At 42.3% G+C, this 24,788-nt stretch overlaps 1 protein-coding gene across 6 annotated transcripts in view; it reads right to left on the bottom strand.

The window, feature by feature from the left end:
- Window positions 1-24,788, bottom strand: part of MAPRE2 (microtubule associated protein RP/EB family member 2) — a 97,772-nt gene that overhangs the window by 60,628 nt on the left and 12,356 nt on the right. For 4 of the 6 annotated variants that reach the window (XM_072034677.1, XM_027452119.3, XM_027452116.3 and 1 more), the window contains exon 2: window positions 10,330-10,391. Coding sequence is in view for 4 of the 6 variants with exons in the window: in XM_027452116.3 (XP_027307917.2) it covers window positions 10,330-10,391 (62 nt within the window). In the remaining 2 variants the exon portion in view is untranslated. Of the gene's footprint in view, window positions 1-10,329; window positions 10,392-14,404; window positions 14,487-24,788 lie in introns of those variants that run through there. The other 2 variants (XM_072034675.1, XM_038173673.2) reach the window with 2 other exon arrangements.

Genomic DNA, 24,788 nt, shown 5'->3' with positions numbered 1-24,788 from the left:
CCTGAATAAAAGTTTCATTTAGTAAACTAAAAAAAAGAAGCCTTAGGAAATCCAGATTTGCATGTTATCTACTGGAAGTACAAATGAGCCCTCTGCAACTGCACACCTGTTAGGGAGCACTGGCTTGCGCCAGCTTAAATTAGTGCGTGGTTCCAACCTGTAATGATAACGTATTACACAAATCTCCGTAGGGGAATTAGCAACAGCAATGTAACTAACACAAGGAACGCATATCAGATGTGATGTGGTGTATGATATGTTTCAAGCTAACCTGGGCTGTGCAGAAGAGCTCACGTTTCCTGTTTCACTGACATATCATCTGTCAGCCTTGCTGATTAGCCCAAAAGAAAGCTCCCACTGTGACGTAAAATCACTTAAAACTAAAATTCAGAACCAGAACTTCACAGGCTTCCTTTGTTTACGCAGCACTAAATCAGTTCTCCCCCCCTCCCATCCCGTTACTTCATTCTGTGCTGTACATTTCGGGTCGCAGAGCATTTAAATTCACCATACCAAACAGAAAATGATAATGATTTGGCAGGACAAAGAAACACTGCATGAATTTTATTAAAACAGCTACTTATCACTCCAGACATCCTGTTGATAAAGAATGAGCTTCCCACCCTTGGGGATTATACTGTTGCCACTTTAAGCAAAGTCTTGATTATTTGCCTTCCCTGGAGAGAAGCACAGAAAGAGAAAGACAGGGCTGTCCCAATTACACAATGTGCATGGACCACATCCCTATGAGGTAATTCAAGACTATTTTAAAATATATGGACATATTTATATTTCAGAGGTCACATTTCATATTTTAAAAAGAGAGTCCCGTGCCTGGGAGGAACAGAGAAAGGAAAGTTCAAGTCTTTGTCAGCTAAGCATTCCTGAAAATTTAGCCATAAGCTGCAAATCCAATCTGGTCATTAGTGTATGAATTCCTCGCTAAAGAGAGTGGTCTTGAAGAGTCACAGCCTGTGGGCATTTTTCTTTAAAAAGGCAGCAGCTACCGTTTGTAGTTACCGCAGAAATCAAATAGAAATCAGAGGATTATTTCAAGATCCAGACACTGTCTACAATACCATTTTTTCCCCCCGTTCACAGAAAAGGGATTTCAGAAACCCTTGAACAGAACAATATTTTAAATCAAGTTATATCCTTCAATATTCAAATTGTTAGATAAATAGATTTACAGGACATAAGTACATTTTATGGGCACTTGCAGATATCAGCGCTTTCAGGGTTTAGCTAGATCTCATTGCCTTAAAGGAAAACAACTATTTAGAAAAAAAAAAAACACTCTCCAATATACATCAAAGGTCTCTGTACTTAAAACATAAGCAATTCACATTGAATATGTGAAACTTTTTATCCAACGCTTCCTACATAACAAAAAGCACCAGTGACAGCAGGAAACGCTCAGTGAAGGGAGGACGGACGGCTCCAAAGAGGAGAAATTTCTACTTCCATTTACTCCAGACCAAACCAATATTTTGAATTCTTTAGTCAGTGTTACACGTGTACTGGGATATCACAAGGTTTCAAGCACATCCTGGGGAGCTGCTTTCATCTGAAAACCTATAAACAGCAGCTGTGATCAATAAATGATAGAAGTAACAACTCCTCTGTCTCACTTTGCCTTTAATACTGATTGAAAGCAATCGAGAGAGGAGGCTGACTCATGTCTCACGCATGCACATTTACATGGAAGTATTTGGCTGGAGCTGTTCTAGGTTTACAGTAGCCAGTCTCATTTACAGGGAGCTGTTAACTAGTTTTCTCAGCTTGTTTTGACAGAGTTCAGATGTTAAGACTATTAAGCATGGAGATCTAAACCAAGAACATCCAAACTGTTCAGGTAATCTGGATTCCTAGACTTTTTCAGAGAATGACAAACCCTTAATTAAACGAACATGAGATTAGTGTTCTGGTAGAGAGAGATTTTTTAAGTTTCCATGCAGTATGGCTTATTAATAAATCATATGGCCAGAGCTTCAGACATTCGTATCCTAAACAAAACCAATGAATCGAATTATAAATGATTAAAGAGTGGAAGATTTTTGATATACGAGACAGTAGAAGAGAAACCTAGCATCTCTTTACATATTTTCAATTGTTGAGGAAGCTCTGGCTTTCTTGGAGCTCGAGAGGTTAGAAAAATGAAGGATGAAATTAAAAACAACATAAAAGAGTGGATCATCTACCTCTCTGATGTTCCTCCTTATGTTCTACACTGAAAACAACAGCAATGTGCTTTGATGGCACTTCAGTCTAATGATATATTTCAAAAAAGCAATATTGGGACATAGGGGAGGGCAAATGCTTCACAACATCACCTGCCAAGGGTGCAGGTTTCTAAAGTGAAAGCCTGATACAGCTGTAATCCCACACCAGAGTGATACCTTATTAGTAGGTGATGATTTTTAATGCTTCTTGCTATATTACTCCGCTGAAAACTTGACTTGGCTTTGATATTATATATCAGGAATTCAAGAATAGTTAATAACAACTCTTGGGATTGGTGATTCTCTGTTCATAATCTACAACAAGCATTCTGAAGCTGACAGCTATTTGATTTGTGCATGTTATCCAAGTCATTTAATGCCCCACATGACTATTCGGTACTTGTATGTAACATAAGGAGAAGTTTAAATGCTTTGCAATGATTATTGGCCAAGACCTATCATGCTTACAGCATTGCCTTTTCCAGCATCGGCATTACAGGTACCGAACATGTGCAGCTTGCACAAGGATTATAGCCTATCACAAGGAACATTACCCTTGCCAACAATCATCAAGCTGTCCAAGACACTCACCACTGCTAAAGAGGAAAAGAGAAGGCTGGCACAAGAAAGCAATAACTCCAGCAGATGGTCAATTAAGTTTTTGGATACCTATTCCTGAAGCAAAAATGCTTCAACCAGCCACCAGAAAGGGCCTGACCATTACAAACTGAGATTTGGAGGGGTTACTTTGCCCCAGGAAATTGTTAATTAGGTGCCTGTCCTCCCACACCCAGCAAAAAGCCAACGTAAACATTATTACATACTCTAGCTAATGGGAAAGAAATACAGAGCGTATTCATGCCTGACTCAAAATCAAAATCGTACTGCCAAGTCATTCAGTAGTATGTGAACATTCAGCGACTGCAGAACCCAAGAATTCAGTGCCTTGCTGCAAAAACACTCTACAAGAAGTTTCCTCGTGCTCCTACAGCATGCTACAAACTGTTCTCTTACAAAGCAAATGTGTATCAAGTGCCATCAAATTAGTGAATGCCAAGAAATTACACAAAAGGGGCTGTGTTTTCTTGTTGTTTGTTTTTGCATTCTGCCCTTCCCTCCTCTTGGTAATTGCTTTTTATCTGGGACATTGACAAAAACCAGCTTTTGTACAATGCTGTCAGCTTTCCTCATTTTACAAGTACAGGAACAGGCCCTGCTGTTAGAACAAGATTGCTGTCATTCATCTGCACGAACTTCCCCTGCCTCACCCTCATCACCAGGTCTTGGGTCCCAATCCCTTCTCTCAGGGTTTGCTTTCGGATCCATGTATCCTTTTAGCTCTGTTTGTGTTTTCTAACTAGCTCTGCAGTTAAGCAAACCCATCCCTTCTATCCATTGCTACAGCTAGATGCATGGCTCCTCCTTTCATCTCGGGATTTCTTCCACATCTGGGGCTTGCCCATTGTTCCTTCCCCCATTCTTTTCTGCCCTTCCTTTGTTAAGCATCACCCTTTGTAGTGCTCCAGCAATTTCCACTTTCCTTCATCAACCACCTGCAGAGAACCTGGGTCACACTGGTTTCCTTCCCCCAGACAAAGTCCCCAGCATGCCTATTGTCCAGCTAACACATTGTCATTAGCTAATTATGCCTCCTCTCGTCCGCAGGCAGAGAGGAATGTGCTGCACCACTTGCCTGCTAAGGTACATGCACATTCACACGCAGCCACCCCAAGAAGCAACACCTGTATTTATGGCTGCATCACCTCCAGAGCTCGCACGCTGCAGGTGACACATCTCCTGTTAACACACTCCACAGCTGGAAACCCCAGAGGCACCCCAGCACCTCTCAAACACCAGGTTGCAAGGGTTTATTTGCAGTCACTAGCCCGCAGAGTACTCGAGGAGTGCTGCTTCATTGGGAGCAAGCAGCTCTTCTTCCAAGTACATTTTCACTACTACCTCACATGAGTCCATTGTGTAAGCTTAAACGAGTTTTAGCTTCCTCACTTATTGATGGAAAACAATTTTTTTCTAATGGTAACAGTCAATGTTCATTATCACCTTCGTGTTTACTCAGCCTTTGTCAAGGTCTTCAAATGAAGAGGGGAAAAAATATATATATATATTTTTACAGATACTTTTAAACACCAAGTTACACTGATGTTAGTGCCCCGAACAAAAACAAAACAAGAATATCCAGAGGTTTGAAAACTGTGTCAGGAAACTTATCTCACTGACAGACATTTCCTAAGAGGACTTTTGGAACTTGGCATATCAGAGCAAGTTTCCATGAATACTTAGAGCCCTTTATTAGCCTAACGCTGCAAGTGCTTTATTTAGCTACCAGCATACTACGAGCACTTTCTGGAATTCTGAAATTCAGAATTAGAAAAAATATGTCCTTGCCTGGTTAAGAGCCAAAGCTAGTTGGAGGAAAGCTGTATTGGAAGGTGCATCTGTTCACAGAAACACAAACAAATACTGGGGCTTGTGGGGCAGAAATAGTGCTTGTGAGCTTATGTGCCTCAGTGAATTTTCTTTTATAGCATCAAATTAAAGATTTTTAAAAGATACCTAGCAATTAAATTAACAATACAACAACCAGTGATATGGATTTATGAATCAAATGTGATACCAGCTGAAGTACTGCTGAGATATTTTATTTGATTTGAACGTAGAGGGCAGATGAAATACAAAATAAAGCTCAGGTCCCTGCTCAAAAATAGAGGGTGTGCCATTAAAAATGTACACATCTCCATTCTGAGCGCACAAGAGCATACAGAAAGTGCATGATCTTACGGAAAAGATAAACAGCTGGATTTACTTGCTTCCATTAACCAGTGACCCACTTGTCAAACATAAGCTTTAGATTTAAGAGTGATTACATGAAGCCTCTTACATTAGACAAAAAAGATCCTGGTTATGAAATCAGATCAAGTCTGAAAATACTTGAATGCAGTCAATAGCATTCTTCCACAAAGACACAAGGTGAGAGCCAATTATTCTTTTTAAAGCATACGATGCAATGTAACAGTATTTTCTCCAGTACTATTCACAGCGTGTTTATCCCACGCAGCCCGCTCAGGTCATTAGCGATGAGCCAAATCCAGACCTCCTGTAAGAGGATGAAGCCCTGATGGAAGCCTGTTCATAAACCTCACTTTGGGGGCACCACCGGTTTCCTTCTACTATGAATATTGATTCACAAAAAAATCAGACCAGTTCTCCCCAGGCTGAAGGGGAACAGCAATATTTACCCAGCCTATCTAATCTCTCAGAGCAGATTTTTTTAACAGAGGCTGTGGCTGTGCGTGCATTGGTGGCAGATCTCCAGCTGAGGCTTCTCTGGCGGCATCAGCTTTGCCCTCCTGTAAGCTCCTGCCTCCACACGCCTCCCTTCTGTGCCTGCTCCACACTGGAGCACGAACAAAAAGGCACAAGAAGATAGGGATGGCCACAAAGTTTGGGCTTGCGTGCAAGCCCTGCATTAATAGAAGAGGAAACGTAACAAGGACAACAAATTGCTAGGTCCTGAAAACCTCTAATTTTGCCACCTTGTGACACAGCAGCGGAGCACACAACAATGGCTTGCCCACACTCTGTGCCCACACCTGTGGCTATCCAAGGCTCCAGGAAGGCTGAAGAAGCCATAATTATAAGCAACATTCTTAACTTAAGGACAACTTCCAAAATTGAATGTGTGCATCCACCTGACCTCATGAGCATGCTGTGCACTGTCAGCAGCTCACGTGACTCCGCATATAGGGTGATTTTCTGGAAGCCACAGATCATGGAACAACTTAATGATGGAAGAGTCACAGCAGCCAGCAAGCCTAGGTTTCCATCCCTGAAGACTGCAAAGAAATGTTGGAAAATGCTGACACTTGGATTAAGAAAACAAACAAAAAAACACAAATGAAGACCCCTGAAAAAAAAATCAAAACAAAAAAGGAAAACCCACCACCAAAGAAGCAGAAAACAAAACAACCCAACCAAAACCCAAAAGCAAACAAAAAACCCCACTACCAAATACCATCCTCAAGATAAGTGGAATATCCAAATTAACCCTTTCTTCAGGCTCTTAGCAGGCATGGTGCTGTTCTGGGAGCCTCTCCAGAAGTGATTTACTTTCCCCTGGATTTTCAGCACCTGATCATGCTCACAGCCAGTTTTGCAAACAGACACTAGCAAGACACCAAGATCACTGGAAGCAGATCCTCTGTTACCCTAACCGATCCAGTCTGTCAGCAGAGGCAGCATGACTGCACAGAGCCAGCGTGGGTTCTGCTCACATTTGCAAGATTATATTTATAAAAACCTGTGAACTGCTCTGAAAAATGAAACTTTTACAGCATCTTATATGCACTATGAATACTTTATATTTAACATATCTTAAAAAAAATGTCCTTGGGAAAAAAGGATTTTTTTGCTTCTAGAGAAAAACTTAAATAATTGATTGCATCAATGGTCTTCAGTAAATCTGAATGAACTGTCACTGATAGGCAAAACACAGAAGGCAGCGACAACAAAAAAAAGCCAAGAAATAGGGGTATTATTCATATTTTTCTTTAAATTGTATATTGTCATAGCTTCAACAGCCATGGCACGAAGTAGCTACATTTTGTAACCTCTGAACAGTCATATTGTGTATAAATTAAAAATAGCTTCTGTAACATTTTGAGCACAAAAGGTACTAGTAGCATGTAAACAGGGTATTATCCTCCTTACAGTGGAAAATGAGTTTTCTATTTCATAAAAACTCCAGCCACAAGTCTCTGTGCTTTTGTAACTGTGGATTTATGTCAGCGCTGTTGACAGCTTCTGCATTTGAAAGGATCTCATTATTAACTATTAACAAAACCGCGCATTATCTTGTTTGAAAAGCTAAGTTATGTTCCCGATGAATCAGCCGCTTTGCTGAGCTCCTGTGGGATAATTTTTGGTACTGGATGCTGAAAAAATAAATATCACCCCAAAGTTCATAATATTTTCAGACAACACCATAAATGGCTATTCAAGCTCACCAATTCCTAAGTTAAGAAGGGAACGAGGACGGGTGCATAGGAAGCCGTACACAAACATTCCATTGAAGTTAACTTTGCTCCGTTAGGTTCAGAATTTAGGTCTCCACTTTTCTCGTCTTGGATCAAAACCAGACATAAAGCAGCTGTGTCCTATGCAGGACTGACTCCTGAACAGATGTCCTCCGCTACATTTTGGGGGACCTGACGTTGTTTCTAAAGGATGAAAAGGGCTTTCAAAGCAGGCTGCTCAGCCAGAAGTTCAAATATTTCATACTACTGAATTATTTTGGCTGAAGGTTCAAAGCAACCCTTAGGGAAGCCAGGTTGTCTTTGGTAGGAATTAAGGGGACCAATCTGGGGAAACTAGCAGGGTTCCCATCAAGTGAGAAACAGAGCTCACTTATCTAGAAGCAGCATTTTATCCTGCACCAGTGCTGGGAGGTATGGAGAATGAAGTGAGAGGAAATGCTTCTTTATTCTTCCCAGTTTAAGTAACTCCACGCAGCTTTTGCATGAATGACCAGAGAACATTTGTTTCTGCTCAGGGAAGGAATGAGAAAAGGTCATACAGGCCTTTTTGTTCAGGTTTCCCCTAAAGAAGGCATGGATTAGTAGTTCAACATACAAGCATACATTCTGTGTATATATGCATTTATAAAAATACATAGTATAATGTGTGTACATATGTATAGTTTGCTTTCTCTTCTCCTATCTCAAAACACAAGTTTATTCCTGACCTAATGTTCCAGCATAAGCCAGCATTGATTTCTAATATTAGAGTGTATTTTAAGTGTTTTAAGTCATAATACATCAAGCAAGGAACTGTAACTGCCAAAAGCCCCCTTATTCATGTCTTGCACATGAGAGATCCTAATGTGAGAACCGTAAAATCCTTGGATACTCCAGCATTCATTCTTTGTGCTGATTTCCATATAACTTAACTCCAGGAATAAGTATGCTTGTTTGCCAGGCTCAAATGCACTGAAACATGATCAGGTTTCCCAAGTATGTTACGTGGATTTACTTTTTGCAATTGTAATAGCTCAGTTAACTTTTTAGCAATATAATGAACCTCTGGTATTAAAAGGCTGATAGCTAGACCTTTATTTTGACATATAATAGGCCATAAGGACTAAGGGATTTGGAGAGGAAAGGCTATGCAGTATGCAGCAGCCCCCAGGGAATACACTGGGAAGCTGCCTGTTGCTTCAAGGGTAGGGTTACCGATTCCAGGAAATCTGCATGCTTCAGATAAGTTCCTATTAGACAGGTAGGATGTTGTCTGCTCATGTAAGTGTCTATTTGATGGCCATGTACTATCTCAATGTCCACAGTTTTCTTCAGATTTCCTGTTGTTTCAAAGTACTTGTGAGAGTGCAGCATAACCAAGTAAAGAAGCTGTACTTTAAGCAGTGTCACCTACCCTGGGCAGGAGTAGAAGCAATGGGGATGAGCACAGGGCATTGTCCTGCTGCACTTCCACCTGTGACACCTTCATGAAAAGGGCTGTGTCCATGATACAATTTCCTAGTTCTTGGAATTGGATTTGTCCTGTACTTTATCCTAAGATCCATCCATGATGCATACAAGCCTCATTCAGCTCCAGATTATATACTGTCTACTGAGGATTTCCAGGTGCACTTGGGACCTGCATATCTTCTAATCGCTCTGGAAACAACTCTTTTCTTGCAACCTGATGAATCTGAACTGAGGCTCCTGTCTTAACTCTCCCTTTTCCAATGCCAGCCTCTTTAAGTGCATCTGTGCCAGTTAACACAGGCAATTCTTTTATTTCCCATAGAACTTACCCTGAATAATTTCTCATCTATCATGTATCCGGAGAAATTCTTCTGCAAACATTTAAGCTTCTTCAGGGCATTAAATAACTTGGAGCAAATCCCTAGTTTCACGGTGAAACAAGTCTTTAAAATAGCTCAGACACAAAGCTCTTACTTTTTACTACAAAACATGAACAAAAGAACCACCACAAACTGAAACCTATCCTAAGTCCAAAGCTAGAATTTATATGCTTGTAACAGCTTTTCAAGCATTAGCAGAAACAAGGTGGCATATTTTAACATTAAAGTGCTTCATTACACAGCCCTAGGATCATTTCAGTGCTATGCATATTTCCAGCACTAGCTATGAATAAACCTCCCCACACTGTATTGCAAATCACTGATGCTGCCAAGGGAAAAGGCACGCACAGCACCCACCACAGCACGGTGAACAGTGCCAATGGCCAATCTATTTAAGTAAGAGTTTTATTACCAGGGCATCCTATGCTCCATTTTGGCAACAGTTACAATTTCTTGTGTAGTTAGTAGCACAGATGCAGCAGCAACAAGAGAAAGGGAGCAAGTGACAGCAACTGGAGGGAGCATAGATCTGTTCCAGGAGCATCCTCTCAGAAGGCTTTCTAAACATTGCCACCTTGTGGGCCTTGCATCTCCTTGTTTCGTTGATCCCTTCACAGGTGACTCACTGCGAGGATTTCATAGACGCCAGGTTGGAGGCTGGACAGTTGGGGTTAACACCCAGATTGGATGGGATACAATCAAAACTCACTTAGGAATTAGAAAAGGGACAGAACCTTACAAATTGCATCTAATGTAAGTGACCAACCCCATGCAGCAGCACTTAGCATACTTTGCTCTTCTTCCACTTGCCATTATGGAAGCAGCACTAATAGTGTACAGAAGTGCTAACACTTAAAAACAAATGAAAACAATAGTATAATTTCCTCGAGGTTCCAGAAAAGATGGAAGAGAAGTTAAATTCACCCACAGTTTTCCCTTTTTCATTGCTTTCTGTCAGCAATTCTTTCTGACACTAGTTGAAACTATTTCCAAAATATTTGTGGCACCTAATTTAGTTTTCATCATTTCTGTTGTATGAATGAATAACTTTTAATGACTTGAATCTTTTAATTACATTGTCAAAGACATTGCAAAGGAATATTGCTTACTATTGGTATCAAACTTATTTAGCTATTGCCTTAAAGGCATCAAGCAAAAATTCTAGAGTAGATTTTATCAGTCAAAACCACTGTAACAAACACATACAAAAGACACAACACTTACTTTGAGCATCCAAACACTTTCCCTGGTTGCTGGCTTGAACTATTCCTTGCAGCAATTTGGTACTAGAAAGAAAACATGAAAACACTTAGTTCAACAAGCAAACTGGAAAGAAAAAAAAGAGGAAAAAAAGAATCACTGAATGGTCTTTGCCCGTATTGGTTGGGCAGTGATGCAGTAGCTGTATGCTAAAAATGAAGCAAGAGGAGAGGTCCCTTATTACAATACCCTAATTCAGCTGTGCTCACAATAGTTCAGTGTCTAACACATCTGCACAACAATCAGATGTCCCTCTGATATAGTAGCAGATCTATGAGGTCCCTTGTGCTGGGCTACATTCAGAGTTTATTCATAATTTCTGGGCACATTGCTGTTTCTTCATCTGACATGTTTCTTCAGAGCACAGGCAATCAGTTATGACTGTTGTGTCATGCAACCGGGGCCTTGCTGCACTTGCCTGAACAGATTTTTCAGATAAAAAAACTACAATTGAGAAAAACTGATACCCAGGAAAACCTGGGTTTTTGCTAATACAACCCTAAAACCCATTGGCAATCCTTAGAATTTTCTTACTTAGCAGTGAAGCCATCATGTTGCCATGTGCAACGGCCACATTTAAGAACCATTCTTCTCTGTGTTCCTAGATACGTTTTCCTACAATCGCTGGATTTGTCCTCATATCCATACTTGCAAGTGCTACATTACAGGCTACAGAAACATAAGCAGGAGCAACCATATGTGGTTTTCAATTTGTTATGAATTACATATTAAGGTTACGTGGCAAGGTTTCTTAATTCACCTCCTCAGTCAGCAGGAAATCTTTTTCCTAGCAGGTAAATAATGGTTTACTCAGACCAAGGCCCCGAATATTGCTTGTTTTGCATTCATGGTCAACTAGCTGGGACAGCCCAGCAGGGAGGGGTGTTCTAAAGGCATCCATCCCTGCTGAGCACCATGAAACTACATCAAATGGGATCCCAGTGGTGCCTAGATTGATTCAGGACTGAGGGATGCAAGAAGCCCCAGCAGGTGAATTTACATTCATCATAAATCCTATTCTGAGATGAGAAAAACACAAAGCAAGTCTCTCTCTAATACATTATCTTCTGGAAAAGGTAAACAGACCTTTAAATACAGCTTGTCTAGAAAACTGGATCCCAGCTCCAGGAGCTGTGACTCATCCTGGCAGAGGACTTAGGAATCCTGTTAGCAGACTGGAAGGCTGAAGCTACCTTTAAGCCAAACCAGAAGGGGAATTAGCTATTAAACATGTTATTGTTTCATTTCTTTGAATCTCTCCAAGACTCTTAAGCTTTGCTTTTCAATATACTCTTTTTTCCTCCATTTGTTTAATGTGGAAAGTGATTCCAGCACAGCTGACAAACCTCAGGCATCCTATTGGCATAGGAACAGCAAATCCAATGTGGTATGTTGGCTTTTAGTCAACTAGACCCCCTGAACTGAAGCTGTGATCTAACAGCAGAGCTCCAATAACTTTCAGGGATAGGACACTCCAAGACAACGTTTAGGAGAAGTGCTCTCACATGAGAAGGTGTTGGCCAGAACTTCTAACAGGTGAAAGTAGTGAAGAAACATGGTGATTCCCTTAGAAACGCAAGGGAAAAATATGTTCATGGCACATCTTCTATGTGATATTTCCTGAGCAGAGTGGTATTTATTGAAGACAGGTAACTATTTCATTGCCTTCAGCAAGTAGACTTCAGTTTGAGTGTTTTGAGTAATGACACCATGCTGAACATCTCTCATAAATAATGTAGTCTAAAAAAAAAAAGTGGGGGGGAGGAAGTCCTCATAGTAGAGTCCCCTGAAGCCTGATGAGTATATGCAGAGGTTAAACCAAAGAAGTACAACTCAGCAATGTCTCTTGACTTCTGCCTGCATGCAGTTGCTTATTTGAGCTACAGGAGTCGTGCGACAGCTATGGCCAGAAGAGGTAATTGTCACTCATCTGCTGCCAAGTGCGGTAGCACTCCTAGGTCTCCACCTGCTCTGCAAGCCATGCCAACACCTCGACCTGTACTTCTGGCTTCAGATGCCAGAGCAGCATCCAGGCAAGGGAGTGGTAGGAAACATTGGCTCATTAGGGTGGAATTTAATTTAGGTGGACACAGGAATGCAGTAGAGGTCCTAGTTATTGGGTGTATGGAAGGTAACGATGGGGAGACGGAGTCCTCTTTGGAGAGGTGGAGGGATAAAGGCATGCAATGAAAACAAGGGGAGAAGGAAGGATGCCACAGGTTTCCCCCAGTACATGCCAGGCCACACACAGCTCACATCTGCAGACACCAGCATCATATCACCACTATACATGAACCTGTTAACATGACTCAACCCCTCAAAACTCCCCAGAACACACAGGTCATGCTGACTTTAAAATATACTTCCATCTCTTCCTAAGAAGTCACCTACCAAGGCATCTAAAGAATGTATTCCTTCCATACTGGTAAGAATAGGAAAAAGGCCAAGAGGGAAGAAGGGAGAAGATAAATATCTAAAGGATCTCAAGAAGTCATGAGGACAAACCCAGCCAAAGGTGTCAAACTGTCAGGCCACTGGCTTCCAGGTAGGTGTTCAGAAAGTCCCTCATGGAGTCCCTCATTTTGCCAGGTGTATGTGCAGCCCTGTAGCCCATGTTTGCCTCTCTCTCAGATGCAGTTGAGTTCCACAACATGCTATAGATGATAGGGGCCTTGGACAGATTCAGCAGACTCTTGCTGTTGAAAGTGATTGGATCTCAGGACATTCAGTGGATTCAACAGGACCACTGCTCCCCAGGGCTCATCTGCTCCCAGGAGGCTTTCATGTACTCACTTTCAGTGCATCTGTTCCTCTCTGTGAACTTGTGTTCTGGTAGCTATTTCTACATCCACAACCTTAGTCACCTATTGAACCTGTTCATACAAACTGAAGGTATTTCTACAACAAAATCTTTTGAAACTCTATAAAACATTTAGTTCTCAATGAGTACTGATCAAAACACAAAACCAACCAACCCAACAACGAATGAGCAAGAAGGATTTGAGAAAGAAGACTAAAAGTCAAGCTACTAAGCCAAAAATATGCCAATAAAGCAAAGGTGAGCTGCAGAAAACAACGTACAACAGCTTCTAGATGCATGCCACAGATGCTACTACAAGAAGTAGCAGCCATAGCTGTTAGTTGAAAGGACCAGTGAGGAAGAGTTAGGACAGAATGAGGTGATTTAAGAAAAATGCCTTCTATGACATTTGACTATATATGTTCAAAACTTTGTGTCAGGGAGCTGTATTGCCCTTGTGGTGGTAGAGCCTTCTGTCTCAGTGGACTGGATGCTTTCTACCATCCTGCACAGATTTTTTTTTTTCCTCCCCCTGCTGAGGGCTGGGAAAGTGATGTTACATGAAAACAACTTGCAATATAGGCTGACAGTCACCTATTATTGCCTCAGATATCCTCGGCATTTATAGAACAGCTTCAAAACCAACTTATTTTTAGCAACTGAAAGAATTCAAGCAAACCCATTGTGGCTGCTGTCCAGGCATTCACTGAGCAGAAAATAGCTTGACAAATTACAGAAATTGACAAACTCAGACTGTAAACCAGGAAACAGCGTATAACACTATTTACATATATTTTCCCCTTCAAAAGTTGAACTGAAAGATTAATTTTGATGCTTTCAGTGTTGAGGGAAAGAATTTCTGTGTTTTTTTGACCTGTGCACAAATCACCAAAAAAAATCCACAAAACAATCAAAAGACAGCAAAGCAAGAGAAGACCTGCACACCTAACAGCTGGGCAGATGTCTCAACTTACTGCTAGCTAACAGCCCAACCCTGCATTGTCTCACTCTTCCTGGGTAAGTCCTGAACTTACCCATAGGTTCCCCATTCAGGACTGTACAGCCCAGTTTGTATATGGAAGGCACAGACAGATTCAAAACAAAAATAGAGCTGAGTTTAATGCCATTCACAACCCAAACCCATGAGAAATGCCCTGCTTTGACTCGGAGCGCTTCACAAGGAAGGCAGTCACAGAAGACGCGAGATGCCGCTACCGAGCGCCCGACACAGCCTCCCACCTCTTTTGCCCTTGCCATTTCAAACAGGGCTTTGTTCCAGCAGTTCTGCTTCTCTGCCAGTGCTCTGATTTCAAGTCGCATATTGGCACGAAAAAGGTCTGGAGTCTTCTTATAGAACTCTGTTCCCTCCCTCTCATTTACAAAGCAACCAATCTCTTTTGCTCGTTAACATACAAAGTAAACCTGAGCACATCCTGCTTAACAACTTAGTAGCAAGGAACATGCATCATTTCTCCAGAAGACTTTTTCCATCCTGTTCGGTAAGCCACTAAATTTGCTCCCCACAGGGCAGTTAACCAGCTTCTCTCATTTCTGTTGTCTTCTCCCCTTCATCCCGGAAACTGCAGTTTCCAAGATGCAAGTGCCTCGGAGATAGGGCTGGCTCAAAGCTGCAGCCAGCTACAGCAGGACACCCACCACTCTGCAGGGCCTACCTGCCCTCCTCCCATCAATGAACACCTTCCCCGCCCTACTGCCCAGTCACCTGGAGATGCAGCAATTATATTCCAACTAAAAAAGGATGTAACTGAGCTCACCTCATGTGATATCAGCTAAAGTTAGCCTGACACTTTCAGCAAACTATTTTTTTGGGGCGTAACAAGCAATGCCAAACAAGTGCATCAAGCAGTAGGTGGCAGACTTAACAGGAAGAACTGATGAGGATGTGTATCTATCATTCTCTGTATGTAGCAGCAGGCTGCAGTGTCATACTTAGCTCCATTTCAACCAAACAAATAAGGTTTTTCCTCTTTGCACTTTGAGAAAACCATCTTAGTTCAATTACTTGAGACACTCTTCTGTTTAAACTTTGGTTCAGAGTCACTGATGTCTGCATTCCAGCTTCCACCACACTAATTAAAAGTCTGTTTTTCTTGCATCGTCAGTGTCTACATCTGTTGGCTTCCACATCCAACACAGTCACCAGTTTTAGTAGGCACCTGTCTGATTTACAGTTGACTGCAGTTTACCATTGACACATTTCTGCATCTATTAACTCGTTATGCATTTGGATTTGTTATTTTGGTAGGCATTACACAATGTTGTACAGTGTACTTGGTCTAAGAATGACTAGAATCAATCAGTTCTGCATTATTTCATACACCAGAATAACTTAACATTTCTTTTGAATACTTGCCTCTTCATACACAAAGTTATGCTGTGGTGACGCATATGTTTTGCAGTGAGGCAAGAAAAGCCAGCACCGACTAAGGTTTCAGGTTACAAAGAATTTGGCAATAGTATTGGCCTAAGGTATTTCAGCCCTAGGTGTTCTCTCCTCGTATCTCTGGGCTGTTCTGCAGTTCTGCTAGAACAGCTCTGAATCCAGTCACAGCTCACATGAATCACAACTCTATGAAACAGACCAAGAAAGGGATCCCATTTCATAGTTACCTTTCTGCAGATTAAAGTAAAAAAACAAAAAACAAACAAACAAACAACAACAAAAAAAAAAACAAAAAACTGAGGCAATCTTTTATTTCAGTAGGCAGCAGGGCCCCACCAACAGTAGGTCAGCACAACTGGGAGGGCAGGAGCATGCTAACTGGTACTGAAAGGGATACAGGGAACAACTCCAGTGAATGGACTCCAATATTAAGCTTTAAAATATCTGCAGTATGAACTCCTCCTCAGGTATGGCCTGGAGACTAGTGGGTACAGAGAGCTTTTCCCTGTTCAGTCTGGAAGGAATGAGACGTTGAGGGCAGCTTGTAGCATCTTGCAGCTTAGATCCAGGATATTAAGTTTCCAGTACATTTATCACTTCCTGTGTTCAGCTTCAGGCTGCATTTTGTGGCTGAAATTTTATAGGCTAGTCAACCTTATAATTAAAAAGAAGGTCCAAGGAAAAAGCATTAAGTAATACATTCAAAGGTAATAAATAAAATAGAGAATCTGTGTTCTGATCCAAAACACATTTTCTGAAGTTTTTAGGACAGCAAAAACTGAAGGTTAACATGAGCCCTGATAGCATAGTATGCTGAAATACCCAGGCTGGCATTCTTTGAAAACCAGCATGCTGAACAAGCATGGTAGGAAGTGTCTGATGACTTTCATGGTATACAGGCACCCACAACAAACTGAGGGACTTGCAGAACTTTGTGAGGCTTCTAAAACATACCAGCTTCAGGACCAACAAGATATTTAGAAAAAGATGATTTAAGAGCTTTAAAAGGCATTTAAACCATTTACATTTAGGTGTTACCCCTCAATGTAATGCTGACACTTGTAGACATGCCTGAGAAAAATGCATGTAGTTCAGTTAGGATTATGGGCTGAATCCGGTACCTAAGATTAGATGGGCTGAATCCCTCTGTATAGTGAGATTCATTTTTCAGATCTTTCTACAATGAGTGAAGAAAAATAATCATATCAGAGGTTATTCAGCACAAACCAGCTAGGTGTCTGCATAGAGAGGGATAAAGGCTCCTACCAATCCTCTGCTCCAAAGCACCACCCTGCTGCTTGGTATATCCAGCTGACAGCCCAGTGACCTCTGTTAAGGTGAGGAATTCAGTGTCTTTCAAGTCTCCAAGACTGCAGAGCATTCACTACCTGTGACTATTTCAGCTCAGGAAAGAACCAAATGTAGCCTGGAAAACACCTGGCCCTGGGAGGGAAGCAGTCCTGATGGACAGCACAGGCTGGGTACCAGCCAGCTGGAAAGCCACTTCAGAGGAAAAACAGAACAAAACTGGGGGTCTTGGAGGACAGCAAGTTGAAAGAGACTCAACAGTATGCCCTTCACAGTAAAGAAGGCCAACCCCACATGGGTCTGTGTTTGCAGATCCAGTGATTGTTCCCCTGTAATCAGCACTTGTGAAAGTGGCCTACTGGTGTCCTGGGGAGCCACAAACCACAACAGATAGGCACAGACATACTGGAGCCCAGTCCAGCATATCCAGTTGTTTAAGGGGCTGGAACATGTGAGGCAGGAGAGGCTGGGGGATCTGGGGTTGTCCAGCCTGATGAAGAGAAGGCTCAGGGTGTGGGGCAATGTCCCATTGCAGCCCACAGCCACCTAAGGGGAGGGAACAGAAAAGATAGGGCCAGGCCCCTCTCAAAAGGAACACATTGGCAGCGCAAGAGGCCACAGGCAAGTTTCAGCAGGGCAAGTCCTCATTACATGTTAGGAGAATTGTTTTTAATCACAAAATCATAGAACAGCTTGGGTTGGAAGAGGCCTTTAAGATTACCTAGTTTCCAACCCCCTGCCACAGGCAGGAACACCACCCACTAGACCAGGTTGCCCAGGGCCCCATCCAACCAGGCCTTGAACACCTCCAGGGACCAGGCATTATCATGACAGTGGTCCAGTGAATTTATGAATTGTGCTCTTTGAGACAGAGCTCAACAAGTCCCTGAACAACCAAACCTATTAGGATTAGGTCCAACAAAGGCTGGACCAGGCAACCTCCAGAAGCCTTTTTAAACCTGTATCATCCAGTCTGTGTGAAAATGTCGTAACTGCAGGCAGCTTGTTGCCTGCCCTAGCTGGGGTACTTTTTTTTAAAAAAATAAAAAAATAAATTCAGTATGTCTTTCTCTGCCTCAAGTTCCTAAATAATAATAAAAAGGACCAACTCAAAGATGAAGGATGTAAAAACAGACTCCAGTATCTGTGGAGCTGATTAAAACAAGACAAAATCTTGTATCTTGATTTTAATTTCACCCCTTCAAAATCTAATTATGCAATACATAAGTGTATTATTAATATGTAATGCACAATATATCTAAGAAAAATCTATGCACAAATCTTTGCTCTTTATAGCCCTTGGAGAAGTTAAAGAGTTCTGGGACTTCTTTCTCACTTGAGCAGAATGCATTACTTGCAGTCCATTGGGGATGTACAAACCTGTGAAGGCTGTAAGGCCAGTTTGTGGAAGTGCCCTCATGAACCTCTGGTTAGATAATGTACTCACATGACAGATGAAGGTACACTGAATGAGGTAACATCACCACATTTGTACTACAGTTTACCACAAATACTCAGAGACAAACCAAAAGCCAAAAAGAATGGGAGTGTTCTCACTCTCTCATTTTCACCTAGTAAATACCAACCAGCCAGTTTTGCCAGGTAGTATGTGAGAGCTACTTTTCCATATATCCCCAACAGTACTAGTGTCCCTGAGTGCCTATCTCTGCTCAAAGGACTGTGTTCACCTTTTACATTATTTAATCTGTAAAGAAAAGAGATCAGGTGGTCCCAGTGACTTAATCACAGCCAGGTGGCCATGAAGCTCTTTGGTAGTGCATGTTTTAAGCCTTATCCAAGCTATTCATGGGGAGATCCTCACCAGTGTCTGTCTGTTCCAGCCATCCTCATCTGCAAGGTGGAAGAATGGCACACTCACTTCACTCTACCACATTTTAAATGAAAGGAGTCATCAACTGCTGCATGTAGCACAGGTAACATGATCTGAGCATGCTGACAGGACTGGATCCTTTGGGGAAGCAGGCAGAAAAACCCTTTGGTACCTAACTGATGTTTCAAAACAGCATGTGCTGAACTGCTCAGTCCACCCAGGTGGCAGCAGCTCTGGTCACACTAAGAAGCAGAACTTCAGTGACAAGTACAGATGCCTGTGCTTTCAGTAAGACCTTTTACAAGTGTAGGCTTCTGATCCCATCAGCAAATGAGGCAAACTGGGAAAGCTACAATGCATGGAAGTTTGAGGACACTTGCACTGTGATAGTGACCCCATACAAGTAATTAGTATAGCTGAAATTCCAAGAACTAAATATTTGACACAAGAAGCACAGAGCAAGCTAGTATTTTTGGATTTTGACTATTTGTAGAGCTGGAAGCTAGAAAGATCTCTCTATTAAAAGGAAATGAAGAGTGTCACTGAGAGGATCATCAAAGTAGGGCTGTATCTGAAAGCTGCCCAAATACCTTCTACTCCTTCAGTTACAATAACATAGCCACCTGATCACAGCTTGTGAGCTTCAAGTTGAAGGAAAACATTCCAGTCTGTGAGATAAGGGTCACAGCTTGTTACCTCATTTAGTCTATGTTATTACACAACTAAAGCAAGTCATATGGGAGGGGGGTTCAAAAGGCTGGGCCTCAAACTTCAACCTCTCCAGTTAACATTACTTTGTCCTGAAAGGACAGCTTGTATCTGGAGTTTACCGAATCAGAGGTTTCTGGGCTGCATGTGAGCTGCACTATTTTTTCCCCCTAAGAGACTGCAGTACAAAAGTCAAAGGAATGATTATTTTTCTGTATTTGTTTTGTGGACAAGAGCCACAGAACACAGTGAAATGATTCACTAACTTGAAGATGTGCATCACTTCTGCTCATCAGAAAAAAAAAAAAGCAGACTGGGAGATTTCCAAGTTATTCTACCATATCAGACTGAATTTGAACTTCCACAATATTTTGCTCTGGAAACTTTCTTTCAGCACACTGCCTGCAAGTACTGATCTGGAGGAGCACTAAACTCGTTTCAGTAGTATATACAGTTTAAGTGTGGATACTTCTCACACTGCCTTTCCCAAATGCTTATTATGTTTCCTGTTTGCTGTCCAAACTAAGCAAAGAAAGTCACCACTTAACTGGAGAAATGGATACTTTGGACCAATTCACCATTTAACATGCCCATTATTTCCCTTACAGTTGACTGAACTTCTACACTGGTCTTTTTTTTTTTTTTTTTAAATCTTAAATCTAGAAGGCAAAGTCTTTTAGCTTGAATGGAGAAGCAGAACACTGGCAGTTGTTTCTCATCATTCCTGTTGTATGGAGAACTTTATGATAAAAACTAAGCATTTGTCTGACCCAATCTTATTGGGAAATCCATCTCTCTCTGTCTCAACATAAACAGCACTTTCCCTCTTTTGTAGACCTGCCAGTACAGCAAATGCTGTGCCGAATAATCACGCTTACTGTTTCTTCTCAGGCACATGCAGTCTGTCCTAGACAACGCAACCCCTGTCAATGTTGCTAGATAAGATTTCCTCAGGCTGTGTCACTTTCTACTCTTAGTGCCTTAAGGTGGCAGCCTCCTAGGAGCTTTTTTTTTTTTTTTGGAGTGACCAGAGGATCCTTCATCTGAGCCTGAAAGAGTGCTTGGCACACCTCCTGTCTCGCATAAACTGGCTCATGCTCTTTGCATCCAGGGCTCCCAAGAAGGCAACTGGCTGATGGGTTTATGCACGGCTACTTTAACAAAGTAGCTAGGTGTAAAATACATGTGAAAGGCAAACATACAGTTTTATTTAGAGCCCCAAAATGCAAGTGAGATTCTTGTTTCCCAAATATGTATTCATTTAACAGAGCCCTTCTCTTCTCAGCAAGGTTAGTCAGCTGTGGACACACCAGACGTGCCCAAGACCAATCAAGGGAACAAGTCATGGAGCTAGATAGCACCCACAGCTAGAAGCATCCAACATCATCTGAAAGCAGGTCTCCCTATAGCTATCCAATGAACACGTTTGGTATGCTTGTGGTATAAGTCCATTTTCCTCCTGTTTTGGTAGCCAGCTTACTTGTTCACTCATGTAGCAAAAGGATGAGATTCAGCCTACACTTTCCCATGAGACCCATTCCCCTGCAGGGCCCACCCAGCCGCCCTGGTCAGAGCACACCCCAGCTCCCCAGAGCCCCAGCACAGCCAGGCAGCATCCCTGCATCCTGCCATGATCCTGCAAGTACAGCCCTTCAACCCACTGTCAGACAGGATACTTGGAGAAATGCCATCTTGGTCAAAAACATCGTCAGGAAGTTGCAGCAAGTTGTACTTGAATTAACCAGATCAGGCAAGGTCACTTCTGGTGAAACGTTCACTGGGACAAATTCTAATTCACCCAGATATTTTGTTCCCATACAGACAGCTGGAAGTCTTTACAACACTCTCAAATGACAATGTTTGGCAACTTATCAAACAAACTAAATGCCTTTTGCCTGTCTAGAGCACGAGCACATCATTTTACTTCAGTGTTACTCTGCTCTCCCCCAGTGCAACGTGTCAGTTTTGCCAAGCTGCTTTATCCTAAAGAACACTTCCAGGGTTCAGCTTTCCCACTCTTTTTTTGATGACAAATTGATGTTGAAGTTAAATTTCCAGAATACAAAAATGACCAAGATGATGTATTTTGTTGTACAAGGTATGCAAGGAATAATACAACTGAAGTAGTCTCAGCTTTATTGGAATGACTTGTTACATTTGGAAGCCAACTATTTTTATTCCTGGAAATACTGTGGCTTTCCTTAGTGCAGATACTTATAACCTCCTCTTGTTGAGGTGCTGTGCTCCTTTTCCTACTGTTCCACACTGGAAAACAGGACATGCAAGCCAACATAATTTTCTGCCATTAAGAAGCCAACAAACTCATTTGCAGAAACATTTGCTGCTTCTTCTACAGCAGATTATTAATTGGGAATAAAGCCCCATTCTTTTCCAGTGCACGCCCCAGAGGAGCAAGGTAGAAGGAAGGGAAGAGGAAGGTGTGCATGTGTGGGGACGTGTGCCCCCCTGGAAAAAGCTGAGGGTGTGCATGGTGGGAGAGCTGGGAGTGAAACCCCGTATGGTCAGTGTGATATGTAGATGCCAGGGTGAGGATTTGGAAGTGAAATTTCCTATTTCACACCAAGGAAGCAAATCAGTCCTGCTGGTCAGCCCAGCAGGAGGTGGAAAGCAGCTTTCCTTCAGGCCCCTGGGGTGGTGCAGATTTCTTCAGAAACCACAAAAAAAATAGAAAACTAGAAAAGATAGGGGGGAAGGACCCTACTGCATGGGATATACCAGGTGTGGAAGGTATACATTATTAAAGAGCTTAATCTCACTTGCCAGATCTCTCTCCTATTGAAAAAGTATTTTTCCTTCTCATGTGTATTTTTATGTTCTAATAAAATCAGCTTTGTGGACTGAAAGCCTCTAATACATCACTTATGCTCAAATCACAAGAGTGGTGTGGTTCCCCCTTAAAGCTCAGGCCCTGCCGCAGCACTTTGTGAGCATGCAGGCTCCCAGCTCCCAGGAGCAGGCTTGCCAGCACCCTCCAGGACCAGCCTGTATGCCTGGGGCTGCGAGACAGGGAAAGGAAATACACCATTCTGTTTTACCTCAGACATTGCTCTCAGCAAGCCTCTTCCTGCAGTTTCAAGTCATAGAAGTCAAAAGTAAACAGGTCATACCAAAAAAAAAAAAAAAGCACCACCAACAAAAAACAGATAGAAGAAGAAAACACCATAGTGTGCAGTGGGACATATGTAGGAAATAACAGCCCCTATACCACTGCCTTAGAAAGCTTCAATAGTGGTATTCAGGCTGCAGCATAACCTATATATTTTCTCTTACAGTGCACCAAACATTCAATAAAACCTCAAATAAGCTCTTCACTCAAAGAGAGGAAGGCAATACTGAAAAATACAAAATTTTCATACTAGTACAGTGAACAAAGCAGCACCAACTCCTCTGTGCCACATTGTTTTAATGGACAGAAACTGTACCAGTAGCTACGCGATCCTTTCAAAGGAAGACAAAAGATATCACTGCCATCAGCCAGACAAACGTTTCTTGTTGGTCCACAGCTGCATAATAAGTTCCCTGTCATTTGACAGGCCCATCGTAGTGTTTCTCTATCTGTTTTTCTAACATGATCATGTGTTGCCTGTAGTCCCTGCACCCACTGAAGGATTATTGCTGCAGCAGACAATACATCATCCTGAAGTCAGATATAATGCTAATCACATCCTTTACCTGATGTGGCCTTCAAGCATCTTACACACTTCACACAAGTTATTTCAGGTCAAGTGACATCTGACTGGGAGACTGACAGTTACATTTCTTTCTCAGTTTATTTTATCTGCAGCCATAAACAAAATCTCTCTTTAGATCTCAGCCATTTAAAGAGAGCTTTCATTGTCACTGCATCTGCTGCAACTCCCCTTCCAGCTCTTACAAGGGAAAGAGGAGCTGAACTTCAGGCTCCTGCCTCATGATGGGAAGTGTTGCTCATTTTCATGATTGTCATAGAACCACAGAATGGCCTGGGTTGGAAGAGACCTCAAAGACAGCCCAGTTCCAACCCCCATGCCATAGGCAGGGATGCCACCCACTAGATCAGGTTGCCCAGGGCCTCATCTAACCTGGCCTTGAACACCTTCAGAGATGGGGCATCCACAGCTTCTCTGGGCAACCTGTGCCAGTGCCTCACCGCCCTCTGAGTGAAGAATTTCTTCCTAACCTCTAATCTAAATCTCCCCTCTTTTAGTTTAAAGCCAGTCCTCCTTGTCCTGTTATTATCTGACTGAGCAATGAGTTGCTCCCTGTCTTTTTGTAAGTCCCCTTCAAGTACTGAAAGGTTGCAACCAGGTCACCCTGGAGCCTTTTCTTTATGCTGAACAGCCCTAGTTCTCTCAGCCTTTCTCCATAGGAGAGGTGTTCCACCCTCTGATCATCTTCATGGCCCTCCTCCACACTCTAACAGCCCCATATCCTTCTTGTGCTGGGGGCCCCAGACCTGGATGCAGCACTCCAGGTGGGGCCTCACAAGGGCAGAGCAGAGGGGCACAATCACCTCCCTCCCCTGCTGGCCTCTCCTCTGTTGGTGCAGCCCAGCATGCAGCACACCCTGCTGGCTTGTGTCGAGCTTTTCATCCACCAGAACCCCCAAGTCCCTCTCTGCAGGGCTGCTCTCAGTGAGTTCATCTCCCAGCCTGTGCTCATGTCTGGGATTGCTCCAGCCTAGATGCAGCACCTTGCAGTTGGACTTGTTGAACCTCATTATGTTCACATGGACCCACTTCCCAAGCTTGTCCATTGTCAGATGGACAAAAATTGCAAAAAGTCAAGTCTACAAGAGACAGCATATTGTTTGAATTTAGCAGCTTGTTTTGACTTGACATTTTCCTCTGACAACAATGCCATGAAAAAAAAAAAAAAGCTATTAAAGTTCAGTGTCTTCTCACAGATAACTAGTTATAGGACTAGAGGGAATGGCCTCAAGTTGTGCTAGGGGAGGTTCAGGTTGGAAATTAGGAGACATTTCTTCTCAGAAAGAGCAGTCAGGCATTGGGAATGGGTTTTCTAGGGAGGTGGAGTCACTATCCCTGGGGGTGTTCAAGAAAAGGTTGGACCTGGTGCTTAGGGACATAGTTTAGTGGGTGACATTAGTGTTAGGATGATGGTTGGACCAGACAGTCTTTGAGGTCTTTTCCAACCTTAATGATTCTATGAAATCTAGCCATGTGAAAGAAACTGTAATGATTCTAAGATTGGTAAAACCCCTCTGATTTCAGGATCCGAAAGCCTAAACAAACCACAGCTGATCAGGAGAATCCATAGAGGTCTGCCAATTCATAAAGTAACAAGGCACCCAGCTAAGCACAACCAGCTCAGGTCTTCTCAACAGTACATTGAAAGCCAACTTCAGCTGA

Source organism: Anas platyrhynchos, chromosome 2 (assembly GCF_047663525.1).
Source record: "Anas platyrhynchos isolate ZD024472 breed Pekin duck chromosome 2, IASCAAS_PekinDuck_T2T, whole genome shotgun sequence".
NCBI classification, from domain to species: Eukaryota; Metazoa; Chordata; class Aves; order Anseriformes; family Anatidae; genus Anas; species Anas platyrhynchos.
The sequence above is the reverse complement of the archived record's forward strand: the minus strand, read 5'-3'. Positions and strand labels throughout refer to the sequence as shown.